The 25228-nt window shown below is 43.9% G+C and overlaps 3 protein-coding genes across 4 annotated transcripts; all 3 read right to left on the bottom strand.

The window, feature by feature from the left end:
- Positions 1-1340: 1340 nt before the first annotated feature.
- Positions 1341-15720, bottom strand: LOC308124995 (transcription factor MafG). The gene is made up of 3 exons (XM_080488437.1): positions 15542-15720; positions 2992-3064; positions 1341-2925 (listed from the first exon to the last, which is right to left on the bottom strand). The coding sequence occupies exons 2-3, from the start codon at positions 3025-3027 to the stop codon at positions 2473-2475; spliced, it is 489 nt and encodes a 162-aa protein (XP_080344563.1). The 5' UTR covers positions 3028-3064; positions 15542-15720; the 3' UTR covers positions 1341-2472.
- Positions 15721-15908: 188 nt separating this feature from the next.
- On the bottom strand, positions 15909-19701 carry LOC308125194 (pyrroline-5-carboxylate reductase 1, mitochondrial-like). Of its 2 annotated transcripts, none has more exons than XM_080488750.1 (8): positions 19652-19701; positions 19338-19409; positions 19147-19217; positions 18539-18718; positions 17776-17997; positions 17597-17689; positions 17306-17469; positions 15909-17076 (listed from the first exon to the last, which is right to left on the bottom strand). In XM_080488750.1, exons 2-8 carry the CDS (start codon positions 19402-19404, stop codon positions 16911-16913), a joined length of 963 nt encoding a protein of 320 aa, XP_080344876.1. In that variant the 5' UTR covers positions 19405-19409; positions 19652-19701; the 3' UTR covers positions 15909-16910. The 2 variants fall into 2 exon arrangements, with proteins under 2 accessions (XP_080344876.1, XP_080344877.1); XM_080488751.1 differs by having other exon boundaries at positions 19338-19484; positions 19652-19699.
- Positions 19702-20079: 378 nt separating this feature from the next.
- Positions 20080-23710, bottom strand: LOC308124212 (myeloid-associated differentiation marker-like protein 2). Its single transcript, XM_080487112.1, has one exon. It carries the CDS (start codon positions 22969-22971, stop codon positions 22060-22062), a length of 912 nt encoding a protein of 303 aa, XP_080343238.1. The 5' UTR covers positions 22972-23710; the 3' UTR covers positions 20080-22059.
- Positions 23711-25228: the final 1518 nt, after the last annotated feature.

The following is a 25228-nucleotide window of genomic DNA, read 5'->3' as shown; positions in this document are numbered from 1 at the left end:
GGGGGGGTCTTTTGTTTTGTTTTTTTTTCTATTCCCACAGTTAACCAGTCAATGCAGATAGCTAAGCGTGTTGACGAAGTGAGGATCGGTTTGCTTGCGCACGGACAGCACAGGCAGCACCCGGATCTCTGGCAGAGCGAAGATTAACACCTCGCCCCGACGCTGCGAGACGCTCTGGCCAGCGGGAGAGCGAGATCAAGACGAAGTGCATCCTGTTAATGTCATTACACAACTGCTTTCACCTTGAGGTGCCGAACCGCTTCAGTGTAAAATTCCTTTTAGATGACCGGGGGGGGGAGAGGAGGAGGGGGGGTGATGCAACACTTGGCACAGGAGGAGCGCTTGCTGGCAGCTGTCGTTGATTGTAATTCTACGTGGTCGTGCGGTGTCTTTCCGAGTGTGGATTGAAGCCCTTTATGACATGTGTATTAAATATATCTATTAAAAAAAACACAAAAAAAAAACCCAACAACAAATAAACGAAGAGAGAACAGAGCTGCCATCCTTGCCTGCTTGCTACTACCCATTCGAGAAATTGTTCTTTTTCTTTTTTAGTGACCTGTTTTGTCCTGAGCAAAACAAGCAGGAGCTTAGTGCATACGAACCCGAACCCGAACCCGAACCCTACCGCTTTTAATCTCAATCTGAAGACCAGTGGGTCAATTTACAAACCTGATGCTGGTTAACCTTCGAGATCACTGATGTGACCTTACCGTGACACATATGGAGAGGGAAAAAAAAACGAACTAAACTGCTCAGTCAATTAACATAGTTAGAGAAAAGACACACCTCCACGGGTACAACGTGTTATTCACTCTGCCCCCTAGTGGCTGGAAGGAGTAAGCTCATGAAATCGTCCCTTTTCTCTCCCGGTTACAGAGGGTGTACTCGGAGGGCATCCAGCACCAGGTGCAACCGTTCAACTCGGGTTCACTTTGAGCTTCAAAGGTCGTCAGAATTCAAGTTCGCTGATGTCGTTTCACCAAAATTCTGCCTCGCGTAGCTCGATGCGGTAAACTCGTAATGACGATATGATTTGTAACTAACACCAAGGAAGCGGAGGATATCACAGATGCCAATACGCACAAAGACAATTGACCTTGTTTACACCATCTAGTTTAGCTCTACAGATTTGTTTTAAATAGCACAGCATTGACATCTATACAGTGAACGACACTGCCAACTTGTCACTTACACGTCACGTCACGCGCTACCCCACAGTACGCGCCTAGTCACTAGAAAAAGCTATCAGACTTCAATAATAAGCCACTTTCGGTACAATTGCAAAAAAGATGTCACAGGATTTTTTTTGTTGTTTTTTTTTTTAGTTTTTTTTTCTTCTGTATTTCTATAAACAATGGAAGGTAATCTACCTAGTAAGAAAAACCAATAACTAAACATTAGACAAAGTTTTCTACACCTTAACAATTCAAACAGTAAAGCTTGTGTAAAGATTCTCTTTTGGAAATATCTGACGGCCCTGTCAACAATAATTACAAAAAAAAAAAAAAAAAAAAATGCAATATATATCTTTTAAACAAACAGACCCAAAAAATTCTTTATGAGCAAAAATTAGGTTTTCAAAATGTTTGCGGGGTGACATTGTCCCCCACAAACCACGAGGATATTACTGTAATAACATTCAGGTTTCAGATATTGTCGGAGTTTCTTGTCATACTGGAATGGCACTCAGCTCTGGAACCACAACATCAAGAACTGCTGATCGTTTTTAACGTTTCCGCTTCACCACAGCTATGCAAGACCTCTTTGTATTTTCAGTGCATACATATATTATTGCATCTACCAGTCATACTGATTATGACAAGTTCACCAAAGCCCGTCACAGATGCATAAACAGAAATGAATGCTGTGTGTAGGAGCATTTTGTTTTTTTGTTTTTTTCACATTGAGAGTTGTGACAAGCGACCAACAAAATCACAAATTGGACTAATTTAGTAGTTTTCTGTTCGTCAGATTGTTTTGAAGACATGTTTGTGTGACAACTATTCCGTCGATCCTAATTGAAGTCAGTGCATAATAACAAGCAAGATCGTCTATAGTCTGAGAATGTGTCGGCTCGCCATCAAGGAACATCTAGAATTGATTTCTTCACTGTGTGTGAATCACCCGTGAGACTTTACAATCGCAAAGATGGGAAAAGCTCAGTCTAAACAAAACAAATGCATATGCTACTTCTTCAAAATCCATTAGTGCAGTTTACTTTTGGAATTAATTGCTTCAGATTTACTAACTTTTCTTTTAATCCTAAAGTTCCCTTTTAGATTGTGTCATCTTTGCACAATATGTTACCAACTGCTGAGTCAAGCAGTGAAAGAGATTTTTAATATCTTATTAATATTATTATTGTTCGTGCCATGGGTAAAAGTGGAGCTCCTCTAAGCAGTCCTCTGCTGTGTTACGATGCACTGACTCCGTCAATCTTAGAACATCTTCCTCCGGCTCTTTCCACTACTACGACCTAGCTTCGGTTTTGGATTTGACGATGGTGATGACGCTGGTGGCAGCTACTTTACCGGGGATGAGGGGCCCGATGACAGACGCCATGGGCCCCCTTGCTGAGGTGACGGGGTTGCGGGCCACAGTCCTGGCAAAGCTCTGGAGGGCCTCGTACTTCGAGCGCAGAGCATCCAGCTCCACCTTCATGCTGGCATTCTCCGTGGCCAGCTTGTCCACTTCCTGCTGCAGCTGAGCCTTTTGCTTCTCCAGCTCCTCTTTCTGGGTGACGCGCTTCACCCGGCAGCTGGCGGCGTAGCCCCGGTTCTTCAGGGTGCGCCGCCGCTGCTTCAGCTGGATGATTTCCTCCTTCGTCAGCCCGCGTAAATGCTGGTTCAGTTCCCGCACCGACATGGTCACCAGCTCGTCGTCTGTTAGGGTGGTGCCATTTTCCCCCGGCTCCCGCTTCACCTGCGTGCGGAGATTAGTCAGTGCTGATCTTCGATGAACATACCGTGGCAACAATGAGGATTTTACCTTCAAGGCCTTGTTTCCCTTGTTTGGAGTAGTCATGCCACGAGAGCAGCGTCCACCTGTACTGCTGGCTGGTCTGTGACGAAAGAGGGGAAGAAAAACACAACCTAGTGACATCATATATGAAACAATGGGACCATAAAAAGATCACAAACATCACATGTACTTTTATGCTACAGCATGACCAAGTCACTAAAACGCAAAGTGGGTCAAGGACTTCAGACTCCTTTCTTAATGATGCCGCGTGTTTGGAATGGGGAAACGCTACTCGTGTCGGGTTTTGGTTTGACTGGATCGAACTTTGTGAGATCCTGAATGTCGCACAAGTAAATACTGGCGGCAAACTAAGAGGTTTAACTGCTGATAATACAAAATGTCAGTGTGATCTGGCCTTATGTGCAAGTCTTTCTCTTGTTTTGATCTGTACCAGGACAACCCAACAAAGGTGAGAACACAGACAAAAGATGTTTTTCTTAATATATATATATATATCACGAACAAGAATGAACAAATAACTTGGCGGTTTGCATTACTGTCTGAACGAGGAGAAAAATAAGGTCAGCACATTGCGAGTGTCAGTGCTCCCAAGGCTGTGCTGTGCTGCGTGTTTTCTATGTCAGAAGACGAGCAAAATGTCACCGAGGGTGCCTCAAATGAGCTGAGGTCGCTGCATTTTATAATCCAAAGAATGAAAAAGGGGTTGTCGTACATTCATCACTTATACTGCTTTATTCATCTTCAAGTTGCAAGGGACTAGAGTTCGCCAGTCCATTGGGAAAATGGCTCACACACACACACACACACACACACACAAATTCACTGAGGGAGGAACCCAGAGTACCAAAAACAAACTCGTACGCACAAGGAGAACATACAAACTCTGCACAGAAACATAGAATCTAAATAAGCTAAAGCAACAAATAAAGATCTTTTTTATATATATATTTTTCCGAGCATCATTTTCCTGATCAATGTTCTTGTCCAGCGTGTTCGAACAGTTCCTGCAAGTCCATGCTGAGCATGTCCAGGTCAATCGGGTTTTATTTTTTTATATTGGGAAGTGCTTTTAAGAGTTCACACTTCAAATCCTGCCCTACATATAAACAGCAGTGTAGTGAGTCACAAGGAGGATGACATTTAATTGGCTGGCAGCAATTCCCACTGACTTCTTGGAAAAGAAAGCTGAAAAGAAGTCACTTCTGTCAAGCGCAGCCTCTCAGAGTGAAACCGTACTAAAGCCTTTTCTACTGTACATTCAGAGTCAGCTGAATTACAGCCACATGGCAACATGGGGCAGGCTTTCATCTGCTCTACAAGCTACCCAGTCTAGACGGTCACACCTGTCCAGATCTGGCCAGCGTCCAACCATAATCCCATAAATCAATGAGAAAGGGGATGTACTCTTAACTACTGCAGAGACTCGCAGTGACCATCAAGAGTAACAGGGCTGCACTGCAGTTTAATGTCTCGCTTCAGCACTGAGGGAAAACAGAGCGGAGCTGTGCCTGCACTAAGAAATCTAACCTAGTGGTGTTAAGATGGACAGAAGGTCGGGAGCCTTCCGCCATGTGAGCTCCATCACAAGATAAGTACCCACGCACACACAAACACACACACACACACACACACACTCGCGTACACACAGCGTGTGGCCCTGGGTGCTTTACACCACACACTGTAAATGCTGCGTCAGCGACACAGGCACCCACCACAGTCAGCCCAGCCAGCACATTGCCTGGGTAAGCTGATTTGGTCGGCAGTGTGTGTGTGCGTGTGTGTGTGTGTGTGTGTGTGTGTGTGTGTGTGTGTGTGTGTGTGTTTGCACGGAAGACATAAACAAAACGCACGCTGGCTCTTGTGAGGTTTTAAATATCAACACGGGAGACTTTCCCCAATAACGAGGGGAGTTATCAAAGAAGCGATGAAGGAAGGTGGAGGAAGAAAGAAAAGGGAAGCAGACGAGTTGCAGCTCTAGCAGTAAGCACTAAGGAGGCCGGCATATTTCCATGGCAACAAAAGGGTGCTACAGGTGGACTGGTCACCTGAGCCAAACGGGGAGAGACAGACGCTTGTTAAAAATGACCTGAATACGACACTATCACACAGGCTGGGGACATAACATGAGGTCAGACTGTGACTTGAATTCTTGATGTTTCACTTCAAAACGTCCTCATAAAACGGCAATGTTTCTGAGTGCGTCAGACGCCCGTATTAAAAAGCCTTTCTCGTTTTTTGTGGAGGACTTTTTAAATGTGATACTCTGCTTGCTGATGGGCTGGCTCTGAAAAGCTGTCTGATAGTAACACCTACCTTTCACTGGCCTTTGTAGTGACTCATTTCCAGTAAGCATTTGGACCACAGATGCAAAACATAATGGGATAATGGTCTGCCTGATGATGCACAGATAATGGACAAATAGACAGGAAAGTACTACACTAATAGCTACTGGGACGAGCACAAAAAAAGGCTGCATCTTCCAAATTTCATATTAAGCCTATCATTTCCCCCTCGGCAGCCCAGACCCAACATTGTTCAAAAAGCAGTTGGAATCTTGAAAATGTGGAGAGATGGCACATTGTCCAGGTTGAGGAGGCCTATTCTGTCACACAGCTGTGTAGGGTAACAAAGTAGGCATGGTTTGGCACGCAGGAAGCTTGCCATATGACACTGTGGAAAGACTGCGCCCAGGCTGCGAGCCTCCAGCTCACACTGCTGCCAACAGACGGCTACCAATGACAGGGCATGGCAGAACAACACAGACAAGGTCCAATGCACAGCTGCTCCCTTCCACTACCAGGCATGTCATACCTCACCCAGACAAAGAGCCACGCTCGCACAAACACAGAGAGAGGCAAAAAAACCTAAACACACCTATAATTTCCCATAAAGAATGACGGGGAAATTTCAGACTTGCTGCGATGATTTGATCGTAACACAATGCCCTTGCGCTTGATGAATTCGTACTAAAACCGTCACGATTGAGGAGAACTGATGCCGACGTCTTCCGTCTTCTAATGATTTCAGGTCTTGTGTGTGTGTGTGTGTGTGTGTGTGTGTGTGTGTGTGTGTGTGTGTGTGTGTGTGTGTGTGTGTGTGTGTGTGTGTGTGTGTGTGTGGTGTGTGTGTGTGTGTGTGTGTGTGTGGTGTGTGTCTAGCCAAAGGAGGCGCGGGGCTGTAGTTTGGAGCACAAGGGGCACTGGAGGTAGGGAGCAAGTGCAGGGACACAGACGTCTTTTGTGGATGCTTGCTGAATTTTTATGAATCGCCTGGAAGAACGCTGACAAATCAGAGCTGATTGCTTGTGGAGGAGAGACATCACACCCACAGGAAATAGAAAACGCTGAGTGTGGTCACCCAGAGAAAGGGAATGGTGAGAGACGGACGGAGAGAGAGAGAGCGAGAGAAAGAGAGAGGGAGCGAGAAGGTGAGATGAAAAGAAGGAGAGAGCGCAAGCAAACAGCCCTGTGTAAAATGCACGGTCGACACATTTAGAGGAGCTTGAGTAGAAACAGGTTGAGAGGGAGCGAAAAAAAAAATACTGATCTCAGCAAGGACCGAAACCAAGGTGTGAAGTTGAACTAACACAACGAGAGCGGCCCAGCCAACCTTCAAAAGCCGTCTTTGTTCATCTAAATCTATGGAGGGCCTCTCGTAAAGGTAGGGTCGACTCAGGTTGATACTCAAGAGGATAAAAAAAATAAAAAATAAAAAAAAAGTCCTCTGGTGAGTTAAACGCTGATGTGACATGATAGGTCCGGCCTTGAGCCTGTGGCACGCTTTAATGATCTCGTCCCCTCCACAGGATCTCTCCGGGGGGTGCGAGCCAAGGATGGACACCATTAGCTGGGGGATTTTATTTTGTTGAGGGGGAACCGAGGCTCCAGCTTGAACACGCTGCGTCCCCCTGATGAATATTTATCACTGTCATTTGCCGCCTAAGGTGGGGGTGGGAGACAGGGTGGGGGTGGGAGGCTGAATAAAGATGCTCAAGAGGTGATTCTTCAAGGATACATCCAAGGCTCTTCCATCAACGGCTGTCTCAAAATGGCGGTGGGGCTGGCGGGGGTGGGGAAAGAGTGGGTGGGGGGGGGGGGGTTTCTGGTATTGGAGGTGGTGTGTGTGGTGTATCAGGGCTGCAGGGAGGGCCGGCTCCACTTGACAGCAGTGTAACAAGATTATCAGGACCATAAGAGCAAACAAAAACCCCAGCAACCTGCCTTGGAATCCAGATTACGATAGCGGCTGCTCTCTGAATACTAAACACTGCTGGAAAGGACTGAACAGGGGGTACGGGGGGTGGGGGTGGGGGGTGGGGGGGTTGCTGAGACAGGACAGTGGATTGTCTGAACCACATGCACACGCATCCACGCCGAAGACGGATTACCAAAGCCACACAAGCGTATATGAATTTAACTTGTCATGATCAATTCTTTAAAAGAAGCGTCCAAGCACTTGGCGCTGGCAGCTTGCTAATGAAGTGAATAAAACTAGACAGTGGAGGTGCATGCTGATGAAAGGCTGTTTTCAGGAAAACACAGGCGGCAGCCAACAATGGTTCAGTCCTGTGAAACTAACAGCTGAATATCCTCTCGCACCAAACAATACATTTCAGCTCATTTTCACTTCCAGTGGGACACACAATGTGACACATTTTGCTCATATGCCCAGTTTACATGCCTTCGCTCTGCCACGTCCGGAGCTTCTTTTTTAACGAAGGCTTATTCAAGAGGAGACGCCGGAGCTGTGGCCCAAATATAAATGAGGCGAAGGTGACGGCTGTTTAGCAACATATTAAACTCCCAACACAAAGTAAATAATGGAAGAGACTGGTCGCAATATAAGACAATGGAATGGAGAATAGAAAACAAAGAAACGTCAGCTCATTGTCGTGATTTGTTTGTTGTCTTCTCCGTCAGGGCTGAGCTCCTTTGCCCCCCTGCAGTCAGCAGTTATCTTTAACATGCACGCTATAAACGGCCATCCTCGAACACTTAACGCCTAATTTGTGGCCCACTACATTCAGTCCCCTCCCTTCTAATCCGGAGTTGAAAAGATGGTGAAGATATTCCGATCTAATCATTTCCCCCCACCGTCAGCTGACTCAAGTCAATTATCAAACAAGCTGCGTGTGTCGGGCGCCATTTAGCTGCAAATTAAAAACCGGACTGCGCTGATAGCGCGAGGAGAGGATCCTGGGAGACAGCGGCGTAAACTTGTGGATGGAAATAAAATAAAAAAAAATGTTAAAAAAAAAACTGCAGGAGTGTCTGTGTAAGAGAGAAAGAAAGGATGGGACGGAGGGAGGGAAGCTATTAACTACTAAGTATTCAGAGCGTGAAATAAGAGTGACAAAAAGAGGGAGAGGGGAAATCATTCAGCAGCTTTCACAGGGAAATGTGATACGCTTGTAGTAGAGGGGGAAATACTAAGCCACAACTCTGGACCGGTGGAGGTTCTGGGCAACGCTGAAACAGCAGCGAAGCAAAAATCCATGCCAGTTTTTTTTTTTTTTTCCATTCTAGAGCGACTGAACCCTGGAAGGAAGAGTTAAACGGTTGCAGGCAAAAGTGCAACGTTACTCTGGTGCGTCCATCATCAGGACGCCGGAGGAAGCAACAGATCTCCACAAACCAGGAAGGAGAAGCTTTCAAATGGATTGAAATTCTTCCAAGAAGTTTAAAAAAAAAAAAAAATTATTGTTTTAAAAATTATTAATGAAGCACAAACATATTTTCACACTGATATTAAACATAATATCCTGATATTTCTTTCCACGCTTTATAAACAAACACAACCAGACTAAAATGACATGATCATCTTAATCAATCTTCAAACTCTGAATCACTTAAGTGTTTTCCTCAAACGGGAAAAAAATAAATTAAAAAAACTATTCTAAATATTTGGTCTGAACTCTCAGTATGCACAATAAACGATGGATTTAGATCGACTCAGCTTCAATCATAATCATTCATCCACACTTCTTAATTCGATTTAATGAGATGTGTTTGGGAATGTTTGAGCCCGGTTTGGCTGGAAGTTGGTTTGAAAAGACATTTTAGGAAAATTCCATCAAATCAAACATTTAACTGCAAAAGCTTTTCTTGAACAAATCAGTGCTGCAAGAACATTGTAATCCCCTGTAGTCATGTACATGTTATTACAGAAATATATTTAACTGATTGTTATTTGACCAACTAACTATATGGGAATACTGATTTGGTGAATATCTTTCAAGAAGGTTTTCACTTTTAATTCTGCAAATTAAGCCTAAAAAGTCACTTGCTATAATTCTCTGGTCCTTTTTCAAATAATACAATATGTATGCACATATTCTGATGCGGCTTGAGTTTAATAGTTTCAATAACATGCTTGAATTTAAAATAAACATTTATAAAAGATTAGAGTCAGATCATGGTTTATGAAGCAAAATGGTTTTAGGTAAAAAAAAAAAAAAAATCCTGATTGAAATATTTGATTACGCCTCTTTAATCACTGTGGGCATTCTTTTTTTCTTTTTTAAAGCAAATTTGTAATCAAGAAGGAAACAGGAGCTTGGAGAAAGCCAAAATCATTAAATGCAAACAAATATATTCCGAGTGGTTTTCCTGGATGAACAACTAGACACTCCCATATCAGAGCTGGGAGGTTGGACCACGCAGAAAAGCATGTGGCACATTAACGTCTGGATTTTGTCTCCAGTTCTTGTCTTACGGAGTGAAAACATGAATCATTACCCTGAAGGGGTTCTGTGTTTTCCGAAGTCACTGATAATGTGAGGCTTATTTAAAGAGACTCGGGCTGGACTGGTTTCCACGTTAAAGCAAGGTTTTCGATACGTAGAGCGTCTCTCTCTCTCTCTCTCTCTCTCTCTCCGAAGCTCGGCAGCTGCTGCTCCAAGTACGAGCAGGAGGACAGGAGACTTCATTGGCCGTCCACGGCATCTGCCTGGAGGACTTGATTAAACAGGAAGAGAATAGCTCGTGATACTTCAGCCCCGCACTGGCAGAGGAAGTGAGGGTTGCAGGCAACCCACACACTGGCAAAATATCTAGGCGCTTTACTACGCTGCCTGCCATACATATTAAATACATATTGCATTGACCTATCGGCACTACAACACAGCCTCGGAAACACACGGGCTAAACCGGGAGCTCGGTACATTTTCATGAATTTGAGGTGAAATAATAGAATACCGCCCACCTTTGATTATTACCACAGCACCAGCTCTGATTTAGGGTGAATTATCTTTAACTGAAACAACACTCTGTGATAAAAAAACCATCAAAGAAAAAAAAAAAAGAAGAAATAAATAACAGCTCAGCAGCATCGCAAATTAAAAAAAGAAAAAAGGAAAACAAAATCATTGTATTTTATTTTATTTTTTTCCTTTTGAATCAAATGAGGTCAGCGAGCAGAGCCATTACCTGAGAATAACAAAGGCGCTAATTTCTATTAATAACACTGCCGACGCTGCGCTCAAACCGGGGTGATTGATGATGTGTGGTCGACAGGATATTTGACGGGAGACTCACACTGTCCAAAAAGAAGAAGAATCAGACGAAAAGTGCTCCAGAGTGAATCGCGATTCATTTACTGCACAACTTGAACTCAAAATAGGACCTTGTGGCGCTTGAACGCCACGACACACCTTCAGGTTCCCTGACTTGAAAAGCTTCTGATACAAACGTGCATTTTGAAGACTCATGAGTGTGTGTGTGTGTGTGTGTGTGTGTGTGTGTGTGTGTGTGTGTGTGTGTGTGTGTGTGTGTGTGTGTGTGTGTGTGTGTGCACAGATGAGTTGAAATGTTCTTTCTTAGGGGAAGACACGGAGCCCCCTGCCAACTCTGTCGCACAGGAGCTTCGGCTAAATAAATAACAGAATATAAATAACTGAACGTCAAGTTCAGCAGGAGAGGCTGCTCAGGGACAGAGTGTATCCGCTCTATTTTTGTCACTTTGTGGTTGTAGTCTGTAGGCATTTCACTGTATTTTACACCATAAGGTTTCATTTAAAATGGCTTTATGTTGAGCTTGGAGTCCTATTTTTGGTGGTTATAGTTTGGTTTTGCCAAATCCAAACCATTCTCATCATGTAGAATCGGCGACAAAATGAAAGACCAACTGCAAAATTTCAATTTAAAGGTTGTTGTTCTGTATGCGGCGCCTGAATAAATGTGTTTCACACCCCTGCCATACATCATACACACATCAAAATAATTCAGGAACTTGAAGCTCATCTTATTACCAACATAAATACCTACAATGAACCTCAAATTAAACTCTCACGGGCCAAATGTTGAGAGTTTTTTTTCTCTTATTATGTCACTTCAAAATAAATCTGTGGCAAAATCTGTTTATTCTTTCTCTCCTTCCCAATTTGGGTTATCTAGGATGATGAAGATAAAAGAAAAAACGATCATCTTTGAAAACTTTTCAGAACAAAGCTCCACCATCTTTAACCTCCTTCGAAAACGTTATATACATCAAACAGCATCAAGGGGGAAAAAAAACTAAAAACGTCCAAAAAAATCAGACTCTGACTGACTCACAACTTTCATTTTTTACCCAAGAGTCTCACCCAAGAGGCTGAGCGACTAGTTATCAGTGTGAGCTTTCCACACGCAACAAGTACGGCACATGGATTAAACGAAAGGCGGCTCTTTGTCTACGCTCACCACTTTGTGTTCCACAGCGATGGCTCTGAACCTTGAGTGAAACAGAGGGTCGTAATGGCCACGCCAAGACAAACTTGTTCCAATCACAAATTCATCAAACACACTCGCTTCTCCATCTGGATGAAAGTGTTACTTTGAGAAGTGGAGCGGGCATATCGCAATGCTAAGCAATCATAATCCGCACTACACTTGCAAGAGGTTTCATCACCAGCATTCCCTCCCTATTGCAAAAAAAAAAAAAAAAAAAGCGGGGCAAAAAAATATATATTGATCTTTTTCTGCTCTCCTTCCAGGCATTCCCATTTCCCTGTGCAGCTTAAGCAGCACTTTTGTGGACAAATTCCACATTTGTGTTCCTTTCTGGAGGCTATTAATTGTCCTGAATAGGCATAACTAGTCCCAGGGCTCGGCAGCGCCGGCCACGCCGACGTGTCGGTGGCCAGACTGCACTCGGCGCTGTGCAAAGTCTTGCCTTGTGTTTCATCAACCTCGCATATCCTCTTCCACCCTCCACCGCCTGCCCATTCTGAGCAACGCCAATGGGGATGAGTTGTGCACTCAGTTCACCTCTGTGGCGTCCAGCCTTATTTTATCCTCGCCACCTCAGTGGAAGAGGCGATAAATCTAAAGAGGTGATCTCCACCGCCCCCCCTGCCTCCATCCGGCACAGCACCGCGGCCCCATCGGGCCCCTTTTTTCGGACAATCATCTGCTCTTGTTACCTGCAGAGAGGGGCCGAGACGGGCTTTACGCTTTATTGCGAAGCCAAGCTTCTGATGTGAGGCCGGCCTGTCTGCTAAACACACTTCAATGCCCCCCTCACTCGAGCACGGATGATGAAATAAGTTGGATATCGGAGCAAGAATGGGCAACTTCTATCTGTTTAGCCGTGCCTATATATGCTCAACAGTTTCCAAGGTGACTTTTCAAATTGCACTGAGACTCTCCATGGATAATTCATTACCTGTGCCCTCCATAAGTGTGCGCTTTAATAGGCGGCAAATTTCATCATGTCACACAAAGGGAAACAAGAACATCTGCCAAGGCAAAATAAGAGAAACGAAGTGTTACATTGCATTAAATAATGTCATGAGAGGGTTAGCTCTCTCCAGCATTTCGCATGGGCTTCAGTAAACACTGAGAAAATACAAATACATTGATTTTTTTTTTAGATGCTGCAAACCTTGCTGGTTTGATTTACATTCTCTAAATCACACGTGACCCAATTTGAACATGCACTGGTTGCAGGACCATATCATAACCACATAATAACATGTGCCGCATAATATGTGCTTATAATGCATATTTAAAATGGCTTTAAGCACTTGGTCCAGATGCACTGTTTGTTTGTTTGCTTGTTTGTGTGCATGATGACAGCGCTGCAATAAAAGAGCCACATCCTCAGGCTGAATGTCGATGTAGCCTATATATTGATGAATGCATGATGGTCATCACTTGATGCTCATGGCTTGGATGACTGACTGACTGACTGACTGACTTGCAGCTTCGCTTCGATCTCGCTCCTTAATCGCGGAGGTGATAAACATCGACCCTCATCCACCGTGCAGACCTTTGTCCGGTGCACGGTGCCATGTTTCGGGGTGGATTCGTCTAAATACATCATTGTGATGATTCAGCATGATTAAACACACACATACACACACACACACCGATACTTGTTAATTGGCTCTGATGCAAACAACTGGCGGTGATATTGCAAGCCAAGGACGGCGGCGGTTGACTTGACCGTTGTTATAAATCAAACAGTGATTAAATGAATTGTCACTTCAGGTGAAACGCAATTCAACACGGCGGGTTTTTCTTAGCAGGCATTTCTACGGAGAATCAACAGATATAATAAAAAAATAAAAAAAAAAAAGCTGAACGCACAGAGAGAAGGGAGCAGACATAGCGGAGATGTAACGATCACACGCGCCTTTGACAGAAATGTCATGAGAGAGATGAGGATGATGAGGATGATGATGATGATCGCCACCAACCTGATCTCTGCGCAGCGCTGGATCCGCTCGCTCCTTTTGCACAACGAGGTGATGAAGCAGCAGGTTTGAGGCGCATGAGTTGACAAAAAAAAAAAAAGAAAGAAAGAAAGAAAAAAAAAAAAAAAAGAACCCCACGGAAAAGGTGTCTCGACACGGGAGCCCCCGCGCTGCTCTGCTCTGCAGCCACAAAAGACGCGACCCTGCCCGGGTTACACGGCGTTTGACACTCCGCTGTCTCTCCGGCAGCCTCGCGAGCGAGCGACTCCCCGCCTACCAAACGACCGAGAGGAAATCCCCGCGCTCCGCCGTCCCACTATCGCGGCACCCGCCGAGCGACACCCCTCAGCCCCGGGGAAATCACCCCCCAGAAAGCTCCACACGTCCGGGCGGGAGAGCCTCCGGAGAAGAAGAGCGTCCCGACGCGTCTCACCCACCGCCCGGTGTGTCACAATAGAGGAGCTGCCATGTCACCGGAGCGCGACAACACTGCCCAGCCGTTCAGGGGACAAACGTGATAAATTAAATGAAATAAACACACCGCCTGCGGAAACGAGCCAGGGACAATATGGACGCTTTAGTTTATGAAAAATATTCAGGGGAAAAATAAACAAGAATAACTTGACGTTAGCAACAATGCTAACCTAATGAGCTAGCTGTGCCGAGGCTGTCAGCGACGCCGAAGTTCGCTTGTGAATCGATAGTAAAGGGGAAACTTAACTCTTAAATTCCGACTGACATCCTAACCTAAAAACACAATACAGGCCAGAAAAACAACCCCAAAAAGCAAAATATATACATATTTCTTTTACAATATGAAGAAATAATAATCTAATAAATTTCGCTTTCTATGGTTACAATAAACCACAAACAGATCAAAAGACACTGAAATGTGAAAGTGACTATTATTCATAATGGCACACAGTATTCATTCAAATACAATGTATGTACCTTTCTTCTGCTTGTCCTAACAAAATAAACACTAGACAAAACGAAACAGTAAACAATAAAACTACTACAGTGTTAAAGATACACATAAACTAGTTCTTGTTTCCAAAACCACAGTTTAACTAAAGACTTCACGTATTATTCCTACAAAATCAATAAAATATAGTTTCACAAAGCAGCTACACTAAACCAGGAAGAAACCAAAAACCTTCAACTTCAGACCTCTTAACCTGAACCCCATTCTCATACACACACACAAATTGCATTAAAAGACCTTTGCTATACTATTATTCTATTTGGATAAACGGACATACACGAAAACTGAACTTTGCACAAACCAGAAAAACCTACAGGCCTAAATGTTCAATGTGAATCAAATCTCCCTGCAAGGCGGTAATAATTACATAAATTCTGTTTTCAATGCCGAAAACGTGTAAAATGGGTATTTCAGTTTTGTAGCTACAAACCATGAGAAAAGACAAACAAACAAAAAAATATAATAACAGACCTGTTAACTTTGTATGGAATCATTATACAGACTATATGTTTATTAAAATGTATTAATGTAGAGGAACACGGTGTTCCCCCCCAAACATAGCAAACTTAACTGGAAACGTCAGTGAATGGAATTAAGAATATTATCAAGTAAGGTTTTAGTCTCACTTAAATGCAATTTACCACATGTTTACAACTTGTATCATTGCTATTACTACGAATAAATGTTGAACAAAGGGATGACTGCTATAATTTCATAATTCCGTTCTGATCTAATCCACTTCAAAAGCCTTAAAATTAAAAAAAAAACAGAACGTCAGATTAAAATTCCCCTTAACGTCCCTACGTCGAAGCGGAGACTGACTTCAGCGCCGCGGCCAGGCGAAGGCATGCACACTCAGCATAACAACACGGACTGTGTTCGGTCCGCGGACCCACCTGGCGGAAGAAAAACGACGCTCTCTTAAGTCGTGGCCGTCCCGGTGCTCTCGTTCGGCGCTCGTGCGTGTGTGGCGGGGCCGACCATGAGGGTCTCCGGCGGGGTTTCGGCGTCACTCCAGCCTCACTCGTGCTCTCCGTGTTGTTCCTTTCTCTCTGTACCCGAGCCAGACGTCATCGTGTTTGGTCACGTGCCTTCATTCATGAGAGATCAGCTTTCCTCACGAGCACAAAAACATTTCACCAAAAAACACACACACACACTCTCTCACACACACACACACACACACACCTGTCATCATCACACGGGAGACTGCTCAGTCAACACATCTGGATCACACTCACTCAACTTCACCAATACAACAGGACGTTTTGATCACGTTTATTCACCCACATTTAAACAAAAAAACATATAAACTCGTATCACTGCCGTCGTTGTGTTGTAAACTACTGCATTTCAAACATCATAACAATGTTCCACTGAGGTAAAACAACCCTGAGTTGTTATGGCTCAAGTTACAAAATGAACTTTTCCAGGAGATGTGGGACAAGAAAACAATAAACATATATTTAAATATATATATATATGGAGAGATGTGAGGGAGTGTGAGCAAAACAGCAAGGGGGAAAAGAAATGTGCGTGTTGCAGGATATTTCTTCCTTTCATTCTCTGTTGTGAATATGATAAAAAAGAGAAAGAAGGGCTTGTAAACATACAATAATGCTGTTGAGCATTGCATGACGCCATCATTTGCCATGAATACAAGCGCTTCAGTATAATTATATATAGATTATTATCTTTGTGCTTTGAGATTTAACCAATAAGAGTACTCTTTCTCTTGTCACTCATTTACATTAATTGATTGTTGTGTTCACCATTACACCAACAGCATTTCAGAAGCAGTTTTGTTGACTTTTTGGACATTTTCCTTGATCGTTGTACTTTCGTGTTTCGAACTTCTGCCCTGGTTTTCTCCCACAGTCCCAAAACATGCATGTGAGGTTAAGTGAAGACCCGAAATGAATGAATGATGGATGGACTTCTGCCATTTGGTCACAAGGTACTGGAGAGAAGCAACACAGTTCAACCCGCCCTCTCGCTTTGAAAAACCCTCACCTAAAGTGATATAAAGAGGACGGACATAAGGAAAGACTGTAACCAAAAACCCATTTTTATAATAACATACTTCTTTTTCGTTTTGTTTCGTTCCACGTAATGCTTCGGCCTCGCTGCGTCTGTGCATGTCAATAATAACACACCAGTAATAGATTACATGAGTAACGGTACAATTCACAGTGAAGCTTCTGGTATCCCTGGAAATTCAAAAAAAAAAAAAAAAAAAAAGAAGAAGAAGAAGAAGAAAACCGTTCAGTTCTTCTTGGTGTTGGGACCCCGGTTGAAGAGGCTGATCCCCTGAGATCGGACTCCGACAGAGTCTGCAGTCACTCCTGGCTGCTGCAGCACTTGGTCCAGGGTTGTCTTCTTTATGGCAGCAGGGGAAATCTTCTCCTGGTCGGCCAAAAACTGAAGTTCCCTTTTAAAGAAACGGCAGGATCACTCACACATTTACAGTACAGACTGCAGCATGCGGGCTTAATCACAGTGTAACACACTAGAGTAGTAAGAGCGTGGTCGAGAGCAGATCTTTGGGGAAGCTGCATTTGCAGATGGCTGAATGACACACCAAGTAGGTCACCATTCAACTATTTGCCGTGTGACATGACACCTAACTTGTTTGTCTCACACATTCCTTCGCAGCCTACCTGGTCCGAACACAAGAGGCCTCCACAGCGTTGATGAGGAGGCTGCGGAAGCCCCCGCTCTCCATAACGTGGAGGGCGTGGATGGTGGCGCCCCCTGGTGAGCACACGTTGTCCTTGAGCTGCCCGGGGTGCTGCTCCGAGTCCAACAACATCCGAGCCGCCCCCTGAAGGAAGAAAGACAAAGAAACACCTCCTGATGCACACAGTCCAGAGGCTGCAGGTCATAGCAGACAGTACTAAAGTTTATTTACTGTGACAATTAAACAGCTCAACACCATCCAGAGCTCGTACCATCAGCGCCTGAGCTCCGAGGCGCACAGCCAGTCTCCTCGGCAGGCCCATTTTCACCCCTCCGTCAGCCAGAGCATCGACGGCTGTGAACGCCTGCGAAGCCACAATCATCACAACTGCAACGATGGAAAAGCGGCGCAAACAGTCACAGGCGGTGCCGTGCGGCAACACGCACTCACATAAGCGGGGCCGCTGCCGCTCAGGCCCGTCACGGCGTCGATCAGGTCCTCCTCCACCTCTATGCAGTAGCCCACGCTGGCCATCAGCTGCTCCAGGAGCTTCCCGTCCTCCACCTGTGCGTGAGTGCCCGTGGCGTAGACGGTGGCGCCCTCGCGCACCACCACCGGGGTGTTGGTCATGCAACGCATCACCTTTGGTGCAGTGCGATACTGCTCCAGCTTCTGTAACCGGGGACCGTTTCAAAGTTTAAAAAAGCAGGTTGACATCTCCCCGTGTTTGTTGTGAATCACCAGCGAGGCGACTGAACACTGATTCATTTCCCATGACCGTTTTTGCGAGAGACATTTTCATGTTACAACATTTGTGGATTGACCCCCCCCCCCCCCCCCCCCCCCCCCCCCCCCCACAATCTTTTATGTTTATAAGCAGGTAAATTGTGGTGAGCAAGCTGTACACATGGAGATGCGAGTATTGCTTTTACTTATATACACGTGCAGTTTACTTCTTTCAGGGAGATTCCACCATATAGCTTCACATAGCAGCCACAAGCATTGCTGTCAAGTCCAAGCAGCTCACCAAAGTCATGTTACGGCATGTGACTGTGATGCCCGAGGAGCTAATCACATCAGGATACAAACATGCACAGTTAGATGTATAATCATACATTCTGTAAAAACATTGTGCCGCACTGCATTTTCAGTAATACACTAATACTTTTGGATAAGTTTGTTTAAAGCCTTTAAGAACGTGTGGAGCGCAGACCTTCTCTATGGAGCTGATGGTGACCCCCGCAGCACACGACACTATGAGATGACGGTCTTCAATATCTGGCCCGATCTCGTCCAGCACAAAAGGAATGATGTGAGGCTTCACACCCAGGAAGAGCACGTCGCTTCTGCTCACAGTCTCCTTGTTGCTCGTGGTCAAACTCACTCCCATTTTCTAAACGGAAAAAACCCCCACAAGGATTTGTTAAAACCAAAAGAATAGACGAGACGTCACAGTCACTCTACTGTAATGAGATTTTAAATAATTCTGTACATTATTTGTGTCACGTGTTAAGCATACAAATTGATTGGGTTCTTTTGGCCCATGAGTGTAATCGCTCCCAAACTTTTTTCTATGTCGACAAAGTCCTCAGACTCACTTCATCAAGCTCTGCCTTGCAAAATACTACAGTGGAGCTAAAAGCTGGTAAACACACCGGCTCCCACCAACACAGTTCACCAACAGGTCTGTTCTGGATTCTACAAAGTGTCTCATCAAGGTTTTTATTTTCCATGTGCAAATGTGATTTTGATAATCTCAAAGCATATTTATTGAAACAATAGTAAAATGCACGAGTTGAACCCGCACATCTGTCCACACACCCGCAGCTGCTGCGCTGAGGGGAGGTCTGTGTCTGGAGAACTGGCTGTAATTTTGTGGGTTGCAATCACACCTAAGAGATTTTTTTATTTATTTTTTTTTTTTTTTTAAAGAAAAAAACAGATCAGCACAAACATGAAGGTCACAAGTAAAGACTGCAGACTTGATAGTGTGACACCGGAAATAAACTCACCTGCAGCTGTGAAGCCCCTGACCAGAGCGTGGGCCAGCTGGCCTGCTCCTATGAAACCCACACTCATCCTACCTGTGGATGCAGGACGGACACGTTACTCCGAGCACACGTTACTCCGTAAGAAAGACGATCCGCTGAGTTGGACAACTGGAGAACATCGTGTCATTGTTCAGCGGGGGTGAACAAACTTACTTTATATTAAGGCAGCGGATGCTCATATTCACTTTAAAAGTTTTCAAACTAAAACCTGTGGAGGAGTAGAGAATAATCTCTCACGTAACCGAGTGAGAACTTCTACAAAAAAACATATTTACCTGGAGTAATTATTCCCCGTCAACGTGTCCCACCGGGATCCGTCTGCCCTGAACCAGCAGCGGAAACATTTGACTGGCAGGCGAGCAGGCCAATGAATTTGAGCAATTACAAGGCACGGAGCTGGTTTGACCAATCACAGGGATGGAAGATAATTTGTGGGCGGGGCCTGTGAAGCAGATTATCCAGTTGCGTCAGTTTGTGCCTGAGGGAAGAGAGACGCTGTGGCGGAAAACCGCTGCTTCACTGACACCTGCTGGCCAGAAGAGGTAACAGCATGGTGGAGACTGCCTCTCAAATCACAATCACGTCACACATATTTGTACTCTAAAATAGAGTACTCTAACAAATAGGTATACATAGCTTTCGGAATTTCTTTTCTTTAGGTATCACCCAGTTTCTTTCCATTTTGTTTTTTTTATTTGTGGGCAATAAAACATCTTATAATTGATACTTTTTTTTTTAACAATTTACTTTCCCAGCATGTCCACTACAGTGGACCACAACACTGTGTGAGTGTGAAAAGAGAGACAGAGACATTCAGAAGATATACAAATAAAAGCTCTACAGTGAAATAACAACATGGGACCAACATGATAAAATGAAGTGAGCTTACAGTCTAAAATATCCTGGTTATGGCGGAACATAGGAAAGTCCTGTTTACTGACGTGTTAAATTTGGATTTTCTATAGTTATTCTGATAAGAAAAATGGCACGTCAACACCTAATCCTGCTTTCCTTGTCACAACTAATATGTCAACGAATGAGACACAAACGATCAGAATGCGGTAATTCCATTGTAATAACCTGGTAATATACTATTCAAAACTCCAAGTCCATATTATATTACTGATGTATAAAATATTGGAATGAGGCTGCAGTATATGGAATTGTTATACACTGAAAATACAAATGTAGCTCATACTCTTGACACAAAGAAGGCTTTCAAATGTGTATTTCTTTCTTAATTCAGATGAAGTACAACAACATGCCCAATACTAACATGACGAGCGAAATAAACCACAAAATCTAATTAACTTAACTGGAACAGGAAAAAATATCACAGCCTAAATATGAACTTGGGATATCTTTCCTGTGAGGCAATGCGCTTAGCAATACAATACACGACGTTGTGGGACCTCATGGCTATTGATTTTATGAAACTAAACAAGAGGAACTATTTACATTAAGCTGAATGAATCAACATTGTTCAACTTAAAATGCACTGGGCTTTACACTAATTGAACTCCTCACTTTTTATTCTTGCGGGATTTCAGTTCACGTCTTATTTCTCTGTCAACTGACAGACAAATACATTCTTGATCATTGATTTCATTATATTCCAGCCCGAGACAACCGTATAAAGTGTTTATAGAAGTTAGATTATTTCTGTGCCATTTCCAAAGGAAAACCTGTGAAATATGAAAACCTTCATAAAGGTGAGATTAAAAAAAAAAAGAAAGAAAAACACACGAGTGGGCTTTTTGAAGAATGCATAGCTATGAATACATTAAACAAACACGTTATACAATTTGACATATAATGTTTGCCGAAGACCTACTTCATTCAAGAATACAGAAAAAAATAAGACATACACTTTGGTAATTTATTGAACTCAGAAAATATCACAAACATGGCAAAGGAAGGAATGTCACACTCATGTTTGTTCTGGACATGTAGTGTAACAGCAAAATAATCAACTTCATACGACCGTCAAACATGTTAAATAATTAATGTCAGTGATATGTCTCCCTTCCAGGAACAGACAAAGTGTACTTAAGATGAACACAAATGAGGATTATAATGCAGCAGAAGAGCTTGAAAACCAAAATCTATGTTCAGTTCAAACTGCAGACTTAACATTGAGGATTCATCTCTATGAGACATATGTACAACCTTTTTATTGTTTGAATACAATTAAATAAACTGTTCAGTAATGCTGAGTCAGACATAACACTGTTCTGATAACTCTGAATGCTATACACTGCTACAGTTTTGTTTTGTGTGAAACCACCAAAGAGACAGATGAATATATTTGAATGGGTATATTGAATAGAGAAGAGTTGATTTGAATGCCACTGCTGTGGGTCTCTGAGCAAAGCCAACTTGAGGAATTTGAAATGTCCTTCATCTATGGTGCCCTGATGCATGTGATCATGGAGAAACTGCAATAAACAGTAGATTGTCTTCATAGTGTTTTGGAAAACATGTTTTCCACCTGAACGTGTGTGAAGCTTCGTGTTTTAAGGACTTGTGGAACCAATAATAAGAAATCTGTACTGAACGCCTCACATACATACGAAATTATCAGTCAAATTCATAGAGTCTTTCACACGGACCTCAGTGTAGAGGACATAATAGATGAGGTCTCAGTCTTTTTTTGTCTCTGAGGCATCATGGAAAAGTCTTTTCATACGGCCGAACTTGAGACAAAGCGAATCCTCTGGGAGTAAACGAGATCAACAAAGTACAATATCAAGTTGACGTTGGTGAACACTGCCACCACCAGCTTGCTGTCCCATGGGCATTGTCCACGTGGACAGTCCTCCGGACGAGTCGTGGCGCCGTACTTCTTATCGAAGCTGAAGATGGGCCAGATCAGTGCCGTGCTGAGGTAGAGGACCACAGCAAAGAAGGTGTAGATCACCACGAAGCGATCGAATGGGAAGCGCAGGGCAGCGGTCCTGCCAGAGACCGTCAGGATGATCACTATCACGGTGACGGAGAAGCACAGGCTGTACACCACCACGCAGTACTGGGTGGCAATGTAGAGATTGTACTCACTATCGTTTGCCAGCGCGCCGAAAATGATGCAGGCCATAAAAGCCTGCACCACCTTGAGCAGCCCTGACACGGTGGCCATGTAGCCCACCACGGCTCCTGGCTTGGCCCTGGTCAGGAACACCTCGGCTCCGTAGGGGAAGCAGCAGACGCTGGAGCAGACGGTGACGGCAATTCGGTAGGATTGGATCTCACAGCTCTCGTCCGGGCACTCTGTTTGCAGGAAGTAAACGGGGTAGACCACGGAGGCGGTGATGTACATGAGCGTCGCCAGCATGGCGAAGGCCACGGTGAAGTTGTCCCAGGAAATCGGCATACAGGTGTGGAGCCGAGTGATGTCCAGGGTGAAGACAACCAGCGTGACGGCGAAGCAGAAGCACCACACGAACATGCAGAAGGTCCCATAGTTGGCACTGTAGCCTGCACTGTGGGACACCAGGGCCATGATGGTGCAGCCAAGAAGCAGCTGGCACATCCGGGCGATGCCTAAAGGCGACAGCACAGCTTCCTTGTTGAGGTAGTGTCCCCCATGAGAATCCATGGTGTGAGTCTTCCCCCAGAAGAAGCTGTCTTTCCTGGAGCCTCTTAACGTCCGGCGCTTTGTGCTTGGTGTCCTTGTGGCCCACAATTTTCTTTCACTCAGGCCTCACCCTTTTCTCGGTTCCTTTTTATAGATGACCCTTAATTACAAATGTCTGTGACTTTTTTTTTTCTGTGAGCCTCCTATGTAATTAGAGCACTGGGTCTGCTAACAGTTATAGCCAGTCATGTAAAAGCTTTTTACAATGTCTGTTATAATCTTGAAAAACAGCATCGACTTAAACAATACCTAGAATGGCCGACTTGTGGGTCCTCAACTGCACACCTCCACAAGGTCTGTGACTTACTTCTATGAATAACACTGGTATGGGTCCAATAGTTTTGTAGAGCAACAGCACGATCTTGATCTTCCCCAAAACAGCAGTGTATTTCCTTTAAAATCCTGGCTCTCCTTCACTCAGGTCGTCCAGTGTGTCAGGCCTTCAAAGTGTTGTCGGGTCCTCTCCAATAAGCTTCCCTTCAAACGTCAAACGCAGAGATCGGTCTTGAACAGGTGGATGACTGTGTTCTCCTGCCAGTCAACTCGTGTTTCTCATTGTAATTCCTTGGCTGCAGATCCTCAAACTCTCCAACTCCGTCAGCTCTGTCTCCTGCTCTTTGTCTGGCGTGTGTCTCCTGCTGCCTCTCAAACTCGGACTCCCACTCTTCCTTGCAGACGCACACTTGTCTCTCCTCTGTGTGTGTGTGTGTGTGTGTGTGTGTGTGTGTGTGTAAGCAGGATGGGGTGGCAGTTTAAATGAAAGTTTGTGTTGAGCCCAGAGCTCAGGCCTTGCCAGCTCTATAAATAGGGGGTCTATATTCCACAGAAGGGTGGGAGGCTACATGTGGCAAGGCAGCATGAGAGTCGTATTTCTGGGGAGCACCGGGAGAGGCTGAGTCAGAGCTCCCTCAGTAAAGAAACTGGCATTTACACATGGTGTAATGACAGGGAGGGAGCATAAGACTCCCATTAGAGACATAAATTACACACAGGTTGAAAGAGGGGATTACACACAAGTGATTGTAGATTTGAGCCGTGCATAAGAGAGAGGGAAGTGGAAATGGGTTTGACGATACTTAAAATAAATACTTTAACCTGTGATGTTGCCACGCTTGGATTTCTGTGTACAGAAGGGAAAGCAATTCATAAAAGCACCACCTGAAATAGTGGTTGACGTTTTGTAAAATGACACATTCATCTCACTACGTAACATTTATTCAAAGTCCATTTATTTTGCACATATATTACACTGTATGTCTATAACTAAATAAAAGTTTGTAAAAAAACAAACAAACAACCGAAACAACTCATGAATACTGCAGAAAACGGTTGCTGTTGATCTTTCAAGTGAAGTTACAGTCAGGAACACAATGCTTAAAGAAAACAGCCAAAACCTGGATGAAGCCAAACAGTCGTGAAACAAACAGCTGCGGGAGAAACTTTTGACACCGTGTTACTCAAACAATGAAATATAATTCTAAGAACCTAGTTTTCTTTCCCAAGCCCCCTTATTTATATTGCGAAATGTTATTCTTATGGTCTTGGTGGTGAATTGCGAAGTTTGAACATTAATATAAGTTACTCATAAGAGCACAAAACCCCACAGTTTGCTCTAAAATGAGTTTCCCTGTTGTAAAACCCAGAGGTAAATACCTGGCTTTAAAATGATATATTCTTTTTTAACAAGCTATATTAATGTGTTCATTAAGGTGTCCACTAGATGTCAGCATTGAGTAATTATGATAAAAGGGGAAATGGATGGTCACAATCCAGGAGTGTCTTACCAGCGCCACTGACTGCATCAGGTGCTGTTTGATTTTTGAAATTTCATGATTGATTTATTTGAAGTTGAATTGAATTGCTTCAGTTAATTTATTTGTTTGTTCAGGGATTTTACCATCAATTATGTTTTATTTCCAATTGATACTCAATTAATTTAGCCAATTTCGTTTGTCGAAAATCTTAAAAACAAACCTTTTACATAACAAGTTAAAGCATTTTTCACAATTTTACGTGAAAACAATCAGTTGCTCTTCTAATCCAGGCAAGACACCCAAGTAACCTGGTCTGTGTGTCTGCATCTATTTCCATAGTTGTAAAAGGTGCACAATATAGTGTACACAGTGGTCACATCTCATAATTCAAGCGTTTCTGAGATGATGTTTTTAAGAGAGTAATTAAGTTGAACAGCAAGTGCTCTTGAGAAAACATTACACGA

This window comes from Lipophrys pholis (genome assembly GCF_963383615.2).
Source record: "Lipophrys pholis genome assembly, chromosome: 19".
NCBI lineage: Eukaryota > Metazoa > Chordata > Actinopteri > Blenniiformes > Blenniidae > Lipophrys > Lipophrys pholis.
The sequence above is the reverse complement of the archived record's forward strand: the minus strand, read 5'-3'. Positions and strand labels throughout refer to the sequence as shown.

What these genes read in the sequence shown, in the direction of transcription:
- LOC308124995 (XM_080488437.1), bottom strand. Translation starts at nt 3,027, where the DNA reads ATGACTACTCCAAACAAGGGAAACAAGGCCTTGAAG. An exon ending in AGGGAAACAAGGCCTTGAAG is followed by an intron (nt 2,926 to 2,991) that starts GTAAAATCCTCA and finishes CTCCGCACGCAG; the next exon opens with GTGAAGCGGGAGCCGGGGGA.
- LOC308125194 (XM_080488750.1), bottom strand. Translation starts at nt 19,404, where the DNA reads ATGAGTGTGGGTTTCATAGGAGCAGGCCAGCTGGCCCACGCTCTGGTC. An exon ending in CCATCAGCTCCATAGAGAAG is followed by an intron (nt 17,998 to 18,538) that starts GTCTGCGCTCCA and finishes CCCCGGTTACAG; the next exon opens with AAGCTGGAGCAGTATCGCAC. An exon ending in GCCTCTTGTGTTCGGACCAG is followed by an intron (nt 17,077 to 17,305) that starts GTAGGCTGCGAA and finishes TTTCTTTAAAAG; the next exon opens with GGAACTTCAGTTTTTGGCCG.
- LOC308124212 (XM_080487112.1), bottom strand. Translation starts at nt 22,971, where the DNA reads ATGGATTCTCATGGGGGACACTACCTCAACAAGGAAGCTGTGCTGTCG.